The following is a 12531-nucleotide window of genomic DNA, read 5'->3' as shown; positions in this document are numbered from 1 at the left end:
AAAAAAACTAATTACCATATGACCCTACAAGAAAAATATGCACACAACCCCCAAAAATTCTGGGCTACTATAAATACATTACTGCACCCAGGTAAATCATCCACTCCTACCCCTGTATTACCAAACAACCATGAAAATATCCCCACCCAATTTAACAATTTCTTTACTGAGACAGTCCTAGCCCTAGCCAACACTCAAAAACCTGATAGCAGCCCCTTATCTACAGGGACCCTTCCCAAATTCAGTTCAACTAACAACTCCTCCCATTTTTCCCTGGAACCAATCCCCGTTAAAACAATCAAAAAACTCCTCAAAAAACTTAAACCGACCACTCTAGCAGCTGACAATCAACCAGCAGACTTCCTGCAAATATCAGCTGAGCCATAGCCTACCCAGTGCTGATTCTTATAAATAGGTCAATATCAGATGCAAAGTACCTCTCGCTTGGAAAACCTCACATATTATACCATTACATAAAGGGGGCAAGTCCCTGCAACTGATCAACTACTGCCCTATTGCAATCCTATCACCTCTATCAAAAATATTAGAGAAAGTAGTTCATTCCCAACTAATGCAGTACCTCCTTAAAAAGACCTGCTATCCACATCCCAACATGGTTTCCGACCCTCCCACAGCACTACTACATCATTCCTCTCCTTCACAAACACGGTCAACCACCATCAAAATAATGGACTATTCGTATCCTCAATATTTCTAGACCTATCAAAAGCCTTTGATATGGTGAACCATAATATGCTTCTAGAAACTCTATCTTCCCTTAATATAACCCCCCCCCCCACTATATCCTGGTTCAGGAACTACTTATCTAACCATCAACAGGCTGTTATATGGCAAAAAGATCTGTCCCCCCTACTACCAGTTAACATAGGTGTCCCACAAGGGTCCATCCTTGGGCCTCTGCTATTCTCACTATCTACTAACCAAATAGCATCAGCATAATCTGCCTCAGTTATGCAATATGCAGATGACACCACTATTATATGTGCCTCCCCTACCCTACATGAACTAACAACCATTACTCAAAATAACTTTTCCTTAGCAGAAACATGGTTCACTAACAGAAAATGTATTCTCAATCCCCCCAAAAAAAAAACAAGCTCATCCTCTTTAGCCCTGGCAGATCTCTGCCACTAAATAATGACTTTACTATAACAGCTAAAGACAAGACACAAATCACCCCAACAACAAACACAAAACTATTAGGCATGGAAATCGATCATAATCTAAAATTTGACATACACATAGCCCAAACAATTAAAAAAGTTAACAGAAAGCTTGGCCTCCTATACAGAAACCGTCAGTTCATCACAAAACCTACCAAAGCCACCTTAGCAAGGACTCCTCTCTTATCCATTCTCCTTTATGCCTCCCCTATCTTAACTAACCTTCGCCACACAGAACTAAGCAAACTGGAATCATGCTACAATAAGATTGCCAAGTTTGCTACAGACGCCTCTCATAAATCCCATCACTGTTTAGCCCTCAACTGGCTTGAGTTTCTCCAACTACTCCTACTCAACCAACTATCAATAGCTCACTACTTTCCCAACAAAACCCCTGCACTCCAGGATCTAATTCACCCCTACACCACCACTAGAACCCTAAGATCAAGTTTTTAGAACCACATAAATGTCATCAAACATAAGAATGAGGCTGGTAAATCTCTCTTTGCCTGTTCTATTGCCAGAACCAGGAATTCACTTCCAACCCACTTAACTGCCACCACCTCTACTTCCCAATTTAAAAAAAACTTCTTACAACTCACTACACCAATAATTGGCTCTGCTCATGTTACTCCCCAGGTTAGTCCATACCACTGCACAGTTGCTAGGATTCAGCTAAGAATCAAAAGGTTCTCCCAAAGTTCAACTTATAAAAGCAACTAAGTGGGAATTAGATTACTACCACATATGTTAGACAATGTGAACCTTTACAATCTATACTCTAATTTATTCTTGACATACATGGCTTTGTTTTCTTCTTTACGACTAATTATTTCCCCTTTAAACTGCAGTAGGGCTAGGAGCCATCTCCCAAGACCTACCTATCCTCATATGTAATATATTTATAATGTGTTATTTTTTTTTCTTTTTGTAAACATGTTTTGTACTATGTTTCCATATTCGAGGCTGTTTTTAGCTACTTTTTTCTGTATTAATGTTTGGAGCTTTTCTCCTCGGGCCTCCGCTGAAAATGGAACTTTGTCCAGTCAGACTTTTCCGGTCAACAAATGTAAAATTAAAAAAAATAATAAAATAAAAAGTTTCCTTAGGCCCATCCCAAATTACAAAAATGTCATCCAAAAAATGATGATATAACTTGATATATTTCCAATAAACAGAACTAAATAAAAGTGTTGTTTCCCACTTCAGAAGGGCCAAATTAGTGTATATGGGGGCACATGCTGCCCCCATAGCTATGCCTTTAATTTCTTTGAGGGTCTCCCCTCTCAAAATAAATATAGTTTTTCTCCAATACTATCCTCATAAGCTCCACCAGTACATCTACATCGACCCTGAGTGAAGGGCCCTTTTCACTCAGTAATGTATAGAACATATCCAAACCTTCCTCTACCAATACATCCATCTACAGGTACTGTTTTACATTTCTGGTGCTTCTGGCAATGAGGTCCACACAGAATTAACAGAAACATCAGGTTTCCAAAACGTAAGTGACTGGATTAATTCATTTAAAAACAAGAAGAGACTTATTTTGTGAAAAACCTGAACGGAATAACGTTACTGTTAACCAAGACCGGTCTGCAGCCATGGCTTCCTTAAAGGAAGGACTTAGGAATTTGGAAAATAAATGGTTTAGAATTAAAAATGTAAATTTGGACATTAGATATCTTGAAGAGTGCTTAAACAAGCGTTTTGTACCACAGGGATTACGTGTTTGTAAATACCCAGAAGGTTTTATGTATGACAGTGGCATGATTCAAGCATTTAATTAAATATTTGATGTGTGGATTTAAAATGATGTCTTTAATGCTAAAATTTTCTAAGAAAAAGGTAAAAAGTTTATTAAAGGATGCTGTGAGGCTAAATAAGGCTATAAGAAATGTTTTATTATTCGAATTTTTTAAAGATGTTTATGAATACAGTTTTATACGTGTGGATAAGAAATGTGAAGATGTTTTTAAAAGAAAGCAAAAAAAGTTAAAAGACTTAAAACAGTATAGGGATAATAAAGCATATATATTTAAAGGTAGATTAAATAGAAGCAATGTGCATGAAACCCCCGAACAGTGATGGAGTAAATGATTTGGATAAAAAACAAAATGGGGGATTAATGAATGTAGATGTAAGTGAAGGTAGTAATACATGTGATCTACATGAAGGCAACAATGTTAGTGAAGCAAGTTTTGAGTTAAAAACACCAGACCCATTGGACCCTAAAGTAGGTCTAGATTTTACTGCACACTCAGCTAGAGGAGATGATGAAGATGTGAGTGAACAGGATTTTTCCACAGGAAAAGGGAAAGGAAGAACCAAGGAAAGACCAAGAAGAAGGGGAAGGTATAACAATAAGTGAGGATGGTGTGACTCTATGCTACAATGGTTTTAAGATATTTAACCTAAGTGGGATTGAGATTAAACTGGAACATTTTCAATTATATGAAAAAGGTATTACATTTGTTCAGTCTAAGGGTTTTGATTTATGTGACACTCTGATAGAACTAAAACAATTTGTTAGAAAATTGAATTTTATAATATTTGAACCGCAACATAAGGGAGAAGAAATTAACCTTAGGCAAGCCAGCACCTACAAACCATCTTTACACCCTGCACTACAGGTTTTTGAAGCAGTATGTTCATCTGACATATACGCACTGAGTACTGACAAAAACATAAGAAAGAAATGTGGGCACAAACCCAATCTAACTATTAAGAAGGAAATCTTGGAAGAGTTAATGGGGGATAGGGAAATTTGTATTATGAGACCAGACAAAGGGGGAGGAATGGTCTTAGTCAACGCGTTAGACTATTCAAGTAAAATCTTGGAAATGCTGAATGACAACAGTGTGTATTGTGCCAGTATCCACAAATGAAATAAATATTTCATATAGGAAAGCGGATATGGCAATAAAGGAACTGATGTTGGAAAGCAGATTAGATCAGAAGGTGGGGGGATACTGCAAATGAAGAAACCTAGGATTGCTTCATTTTTCTGTATCCCCAAGATCCATAAGAGTACCATCAACCCACATTATAGACCAATTGTCTCTGGGCAAGAATCAAAAAACTACCCTAGAGCTACTTTTCTGGATCATTCCCTTAAATATAATGAAAGATTATGAACACTTACTAAAGGATTCCTGGGATTTCCTGCATAGTTTAACATGTGAAACACATGCAGGGGAAGTGTGCTTTCTGACCATTGATGTGGTTGATTTATTTTCATGTAGAGGAAGGTTTGGATATGTTCCAAGTATTATCGAGTGAAAAGGGCCCTTCACTCAGGGTGGCTGTAGATGTACTGGTGGAGCTTATGAGGATAGTACTGGAGAACAACTATATTTATTTTGAGGGGGAGACCTTCAAACAAATTAAAGGCGTAGCTATGGGGGCAGCATGTGCCTCCATATACGCTAATTTGGTCCTTCTAAAGTGGGAAACACATTTATTTAGTTCTGTTTATTGGAAATATATCAAGTTATATCATTTCTGGATGACATTTTTGTAATTTGGGATGGGCCTAAGGAAACTATAAACTCCTTTATTGATTACTTGAACTCCACTGCCAGCTTTCTGAAGCTTACGTATAAATTTGACTCCACCAGGATCGATTACTTAGATGTGAGGTTGGAAAAATATGAAGGACGGTTTAAATCTAGGACACACCAAAAAGACACATTTAGTAACTCATACCTCCCATACACTAGTGCACATCCCTGGAAACAGAAAAGGAGTATAGTAAAAGGTCAGACGGTTAGGGCTGCCAGAATGATCTCAGAGAAGAATGACTTTCTCTGTGAAATAAAATTGACATCCAGGTTTTTTTTTGGGCTAGGGGGTATCCGAACAACTTATCAGAAAAAGTGGTCATGGAAGTTGTAAAGGGATGGGGTGTTAAATACACGCCCTTGTTAGGAGATGCTCAATACAACCCCGAGAGCCACCAGGACACTGAACATTTTGGAAGGGCACTAGTGATCCAATATAGTAACTATTCAAAAGAAATTAATTGTTTAAATGAGAAAAATTGGAAAATGTTAAAAATTTAATCAAGACATTGCACATAAACCGGGTGAGACCCCTCACTATGCCTTTAAAACAGGGACTAATCTAAAAAATCTCTTTGAGAAAAATAAAAATGATGCTAGGAACAAAGGAGATTTTGGGACTAAAAGGTGTGGAAGATGTGGATATTGTAGATATATTATAGATAAGGAACAAGTAGTGTTGAATAACATTATGAACAGTGTCATAAAATATAGGAAGGGCAACTGTATGACTAGAGGTATAGTTTATTTAGCCCCATGTAAAGATTGCCCTAGGTTCTTTGTTGGAAAATCTGAGAGGACACTAAGCAAACATATATATATAATAAACATACCTATAACATTAGCAAAAATAAATTTGAATAATGCACTTTATAGACATCTTCATGTGGGAACTGGCCACACTGGGTTTCTGTTTGGAATTCTAGAACAAGTTTTGAAAGACCCTAGGGGAGGAGATTGGGAAAATTAGTTAAGTTGTAGGGAAACATACTGGCAGATAAAATTGAATGCAACCAATCCCCCGGGTCTAAATGATCACATATTTATTAAACCATATTTGGTTAAAAAAGCAAAGAAATTGTAGTTTTATAATAATAGACTAATGCAGTAGGATAAGTGTATGACTATTACTATGTTTATTTTTCACTTTTTTGTTTTTCTGGTTCACAAGCATTACATTTTACCTTAAATTGGGGTGCTGCATTTTAAACTATGTGATTTATAAATTTTTTATTACATATAATGAAATGCATTAAATTGCCTCTATTGATGTTTCAATCAAGGGGAGGGTATGTACCTTTAAAAATATTTGGCACCTTTTAGGGGGCCAAGGGCATTTAAATAGATGATTTTTAGTCCGTTTTATTCACTTGAAAAAGCCTTGCATTTTGGCAGGCTGAAAGCGCTTGTGTAGCAAGTTTTATTACAATAAATTAATTTATAGCCGTTCTCAGTGTGCCTAGGTATAAAATTAGCCATATCAATGGCTAATTACAGTTTGGGGTACTGTGGCCAGGCAGCTTATGGTCCTTTTGGATCAACAGCCTAGTACTATCCTATGAACCTAAGAAAATTTACAGAAACTGACTTACAGTGTCTTGGTAACAATACATTCAAAGGCAGATTAGTTGGCATACTAGTTCTCTTCTGTAACCAAACCACAGTGAAAACAAAAGTCACTCAAGACTGGCTTCCTTATTCAACAGCAAAAAGGATAACCAGATGAGCAAAGATTTCAAGTAACTTTTGATGCGCATGACAACAAATTCTACAGGAAAAAATATCTGAATAGAATTGTTAAAGCACTACTTAAATGACAGTATTTACAAAAAACCAAGCCAACAAACAGTAATTGTGTAAAGGAAGGGTTAGTACAGAAGAGGTGCAACATTTGGTAGCCAAGGTCTTGTTAGTCCATCCGATTTTGTTCTATGACTAAATGAAAAATGGCCAAAAACAGCAATAAATATTCACTTCAAAAATTTTAAAGGTATCAAGTATAAATCCAAAGTACTGTCACAAACAGCTAACTGTATTACTGATCCCAAAAGCAAAGGTTATAAAGTCAGGAAGGTACAGTCAAGCGAGATAACAACAATAAATGCTGTGATACAGTGCTCAGCACTGGGACAGGCCTTGTTTAATGTGTTTTGTATCTGTCGTCACACATAGTTTGGAGAAAAAAATCCACTTATACACTAAATGCACCAAGAGAAGTATGGCTTTCACACACAAAATGGCCAATTTTTAGTGACTGCTTGACACATTGGAGTTCATATAAAAAAATGCAAGACTGTGCACTTTTTGGAAGGAATCTAAAGAAAGTATATTAATGCTGGAGTGACTAACTTGGAAAAAGGATGAGTAGTACTTGTGGGCAATAATCACCCCTATAGTGAATGAAGTTATGTGGTATGAAATGACAGACACAAAGCCAATAAAATGCTGATATGTACAATATGAAGAGCAAATTCCAAAGAAGCTGAGATCATTCCACTGTACAGGCAAATTGTAAATAGTGCATTTGAAGTATTATGCAGAATTCTGGTAAACATGCAGCAGCCGCCTATAGTGAGCCAGAAGATACAGCAAACCTACTGGCTAACAAATTCAGCTCCAACTTTTCCCTGCTTTCCCCCTCAACCTTCCCTCAAGAAAGTCAAATATAACTCCTCCTGCTATCACTAGGGAAAAATTCCTTAATGCTCTCTCTAAGGCCAAGAACACTGCACCAATAGGCTCAAACAAAATCTCAGGATGCCTTCTAAACAGCATGACCTATCAGGCCTCTGGAATTGCTATTTAACTGTAGCCTCCAAACAGGCTTTGTGCCTCACAGGTTCATATGTGTGTACTAGGCTAATGGCCCTGGAGCCTTTACAAGCCTAGCCCATACATGAATGGGGAACAGCAAAAGTCATCTCTTTGCACAATAGTGGGCCATCTACAGACCCTGGAAACTAAAGACTCACAAGTCTCACTAGTCTTATATGCAAAGCCATGGAAAGAATTATCATGGAAATGATCTGTAATGGTATAATAAAACTCCAGACACTGGACACAACCAAGTCTGGTTTCATCAAGGGAGGGTCATGCCTACTCAAACTGGTGGACTTCTCTGAGTAGATCACCAAAGCAATGGCTAGGGCAAAATGGTTCACACTGCCTACCTTGACCTGGCCAAAACATGTAATAATACCCTACTTGGGCACTGTTGACAAACTCAAGAGGTTAATTACAAACCCAACTGTCACCCGGTGGATAGCCAAATGGCTCACACAACAAGATCCAGGAAGTTAAAATTGGGTAGTCCACCTCTACAAAGAGGCCAATCACAAATGGAGTGCCTCAAGGATCAGCCCGTAGGCCACTCCTTTTTGACATTTACTTCTCTGAAGCCAAGGCCAATGTCAATGGTCTCTGGCTGTCTAAACCTGTAGAAAATTGCAAATCAGGAGCCATCACTGAATTCACTGAATCCCACATCAACCAAAATGTTCTCCTGGAAAAGTAACACACACCAACAACTAGTGTCAGAACCATGGACTAAAACTAAATGCCAAGAAATTCATAACAGTATCCTTCAGGAAGTCATCCAACCCTGTTACTATCATATTGGCAACACAGCTCTTAGAGTTAACCCAGTAGGCAGGGACTTGGGGGCGCACACAGACAGTAATCTAGCCTTTGATCATCATGTGTCAACAGTAGTGAGGAAATTATTCTGTGTTGCGCAACTTATAAAGAAAGGTTTGGCATGTAGGTCCAAGGAAGTCATTGTTCCATTGTATTTGGCATTCATCAGACCTATCATTGAGTACTATGCCCCATTTGGTATGTACCTAATCAGGCATATCCAACAAATGGAACGTCCACAGAGATTCCTCACTAAAAGAATATAGGGCATAAGTAAAATGTCCTATGCAGACCACCTTGAGGCCCTATCCCTCTATTCCGTCTCTTAGATGCTGTTGAGGGGAGATTTATACCTGGCACAAAGGGTATTGTCTGATCCCACTGTGACGGACTCTGATGCATATCAGCAAAACAAAATGCATGAGAATTACCAATTCTAAAAATTTAAACCTTGCCTGTAATACAAACAGGACCTGTTGGAGAGACAGGCATGTATCCCAGAGACTACTCCATCTCTGTAATAGGATCACCATCCATGTGAAGCAGAGTTCATCCCTAACCCAATCCAAGTGTAACATGGACAACTATATGGGGAATAGGAAACTCATACCTGGCTTGGCAGTTATGTCTCTAATAGACACAGGCAACTTGCAAATGTTTAGCTTCCCAACACCCTGCTTATTAATCTTTCATCTCCCAAGCCCCTGTTTACACTTATCAAGGATACCAGAACTTGTCAAGAGATTTGGGATGCATGACTAAGCTTAAAAAGGCCCTTGTGGTCATTAGCCTACTAAACACCTATGAATCTAAAAGAGACATTAAAATTAAGCCAAAAGAAAGTCAGCAGTACAGATTTACCAAAATGGATGCCGGAAGGCAACGGCAGGGGTATGAAGAAACAGACAAACAGGCTAGTGCAACTTAAGACAAAAAAATAAAAATAACATCTGGATGCAATGTATAACTAAGAATACAGTGTCAAGGGTGAGGCTGAAAGGTGAAACAGAAAGAGGACAAAATGGACATGAGTGGCAACTGGAAATGGGACATCAAGACAAACATAAAGAGATAAATCAAATAGAATGTGGCAGATCCCTGCAGATTATTGTCCGAGGTACTGGAATGCTTAGCCAAAGGTGTTTCAAATGCCTGGCACACAGCAAACAGAAGATGAGGAAACAGGAATGGAAACTGGATAAAGACTACTTGCAACACTCAAGCAGACTTGTAAACATCATGATCAGTCCGTAAGTAATTCTGTAGTGGCTGCATTTTTTGTGGTCCAATCATTATTGACTGATTTGGTTTCTCCATACCACATAACACAGCACCCACTTTACTCCACTGGGGACTCTCTTCTCAAGGAATTGGCCTTCTGGCATCCCAAATTACTGCAGGGGTATTGTACACTGAGTGAGTACCAAGTATTTGTCATCTACAGCTTCTGAGGATTTTGTACTTGTGTCCTAACCTCCTTGCTGGTCTGTAAGCTGAACAAGCAATGAATATAACGCTGGATCTCTACTGGTACCTCCAATATAAGTGCAAGTTCCAGCTAATTATGAACAGATATTATGATTTGCTGGATACTAAGGGATACCCCCCATAGCTACACGCCCCATATCCACCCACAAGACTGAGAGCAAAAGAAACAGTTCTCATCGGCGCAAATACTAAAGACCTAGCAAAGACTGGAAATGCTGTATTACTTAAAGTTATATGGATTAGCTACAAATGTCTGTCCTCTCACCGTCCAACTCAGTTAGACCAGCAGTCATGCCAACAACTGCAAGGGTTCAGAATGAAACAATATGCCAAACAAACCTCATCCAGTGCTCATGAGTAACCTAAGTGATCCCAAGAGTGGGAAGGGTGTGGGTGCATGTGAACAGTGAGGGCATGAAGGATGGCATAAACAGAAAAAAATAGTCCAGTAAAGGAGAAAGTGACTGCAGCATCATGAAATCACCCCCCTCTGCCCGCCCCAAGTGGTGCAATGCACATTACAGCATTATTCACATCTTTCCCTTCCTTCACTATACACACACATGCACCAGCACACAGTGGATGAACCCATCAAATACAGGACATGTCGCATCTTACCCAAGTAGCATCATCATTCATCACCAGCAAGGCAAATTCATGCCTCTTGTCAATTTTGTGTTTCGTCCTCACAAACATCTCTATCATCTTCTGGGAAATATTCAACGCATTTGCTTTTGACCTGCCAAAAAATAATGGATGAGAGCAAACAGAAAATAGTTATAAAAGAAGAAGCAACTCTAAAGCAGTTTCAAAATGTACCAGAATAAAGAACTCAAAAACCACAACAAATCCAACTATGAAGTTAATTTCTTAGTGTTCCAAAACAAACAATTTACAGAGGAATATTAGACATTTTCTTTTAAACGTCACTTCACACTCATGTCATACCCTAGAAATTACTTTCTTTACCAAGCTACAATACATTTAGATATAGAGCTGTGGACAAAAATCAATATATTTACTAATGCGGTTATGTTTAAACATTGGTTTTCAGGCTCTATTAAGCTTTTGGTTTTTAAATGCATTTCGTCTTGAAGGTGCTGGCTTGATTACAGCAACATGGCTGTATCTCTTTAAATCACAAGCACCCAAGAAATTGCTGTAAGCTGTATAAAGGAAAGACAGAGAAAAGTACATCTGCAGACAGACTAATTCACCAACATAGCAGAAGTCTCATCAACACTGATTAAGGCTGATAAGCTTAACTGCAAAACTGGATGTCAATAGTGATTCCTGGTAAGTACTGCAAAAGAATCACGCACAGATCAGCAAATCAATCTCCAGTTTTACATCCAAGTGCTTTGGTTTATGGAAACAAGATTAAAAGAAATACGGTACACATACTGTAATCAGACATTAAGGTACACCAGGCAAACAATCCTACACTTTCAGTAATATGCTTCGTAATCCGGCTAATGCAGATACATATGAACAAACCACAGAAGGGACAGAGGATACCATGGTAACCTCTCTATGTCAAAACATGCCCATTTATTAACTGGCTTTATCAGCAAGTGATACATGATTATACACACACACACACACACACACACACACACACACACACACACACACCAAAAAGACAGAAAACTAAAAACTTCTCATACAGAGCGAAGGAACCAGCCAAAACCAATGGCTGAGCACTTCAGTTCAGATTTAATATCCCAGAACTTCCTCAGAAACAAGTATAAGCAATCACTATAACCAACATTTAAATAATTCTTTGTCCAGTAAAATTCAAACAAACTAAATAATTTCTTATTACAGTAGCGACATAATAAACATCACATCCTATCTAAGCCACTTAAGGGCACACTTAACATTAAGACTGTCATTAACTCCAGGTGTTGAATCTGAGTTCAAAAAAAGTTGCCACCCAAGTTCCAACACTTCTAATAAACCATTCACATAACCCAAAAATTCACTGATGCTATCCAATATAATAAAATTTAAAACCAATGAAGTTTCCACAATGTTCATTATGTTTAATTAACGCATTTCTACATTCTTTGCTTCTTATTGTGAGACAATTTCCACATTTCTAGATTCTTTGTTTCTTATTATGAGACAATGTCCACTAAAGTTCAAAAAGTTTTCTAGTGGTCTTTCCGATGTAAAAAGAACTACAAGTCTCACAAAAAACTAAGATAAACAACATTTACAGGAATAATAACTTTTATATTTAACGACATAAGCATTGTGTTTCAGAGCAAAAACTTTACAAGGATTAATGTATTTACGAAAGGAACACATTTCACACTTAAACAGTTATACATGTTTAGTGTCCAGATTATCCAAATATTTCTTCTTTCTTTCCACAAAAAAATATTAAAGCAGGGGAAACGACCTAAAACTTGTGCAAGATCTCTGTTACCATCTAAAATGCACCATTTTTTTATTAAAATAGCTTGGAGATTAAACATATATTGACTAATAGGAACAGAAAAACAAAGTCATATCACGAAGGGGCCCTGATTTATTTGGAACAAATCCATATCTGATAATCTGGAAATATTTACTATACCTAAGCTCAGATATTTCTTTCTTACATGTATCAATAAGAGAATGGGGATAGTTACTGTGAAGATACATTTTTTGTT

General features: G+C 37.8%; 1 protein-coding gene across 2 annotated transcripts in view; it reads right to left on the bottom strand.

Annotated features, from left to right (window-relative positions):
* Window positions 1-12531, bottom strand: part of BABAM1 (BRISC and BRCA1 A complex member 1) — a 283383-nt gene that overhangs the window by 205308 nt on the left and 65544 nt on the right. For both annotated transcript variants that reach the window (XM_044090638.1, XM_044090637.1), the window contains exon 4: window positions 10490-10610. In XM_044090638.1, the coding sequence (XP_043946573.1) occupies window positions 10490-10610 (121 nt within the window). The remainder of the gene's footprint in view (window positions 1-10489; window positions 10611-12531) is intronic.

Source organism: Protopterus annectens, chromosome 13.part0 (genome assembly GCF_019279795.1).
Source record: "Protopterus annectens isolate FY-2018-M chromosome 13.part0, PAN1.0, whole genome shotgun sequence".
Taxonomy (NCBI): Eukaryota; Metazoa; Chordata; order Ceratodontiformes; family Protopteridae; genus Protopterus; species Protopterus annectens.
The sequence above is the reverse complement of the archived record's forward strand: the minus strand, read 5'-3'. Positions and strand labels throughout refer to the sequence as shown.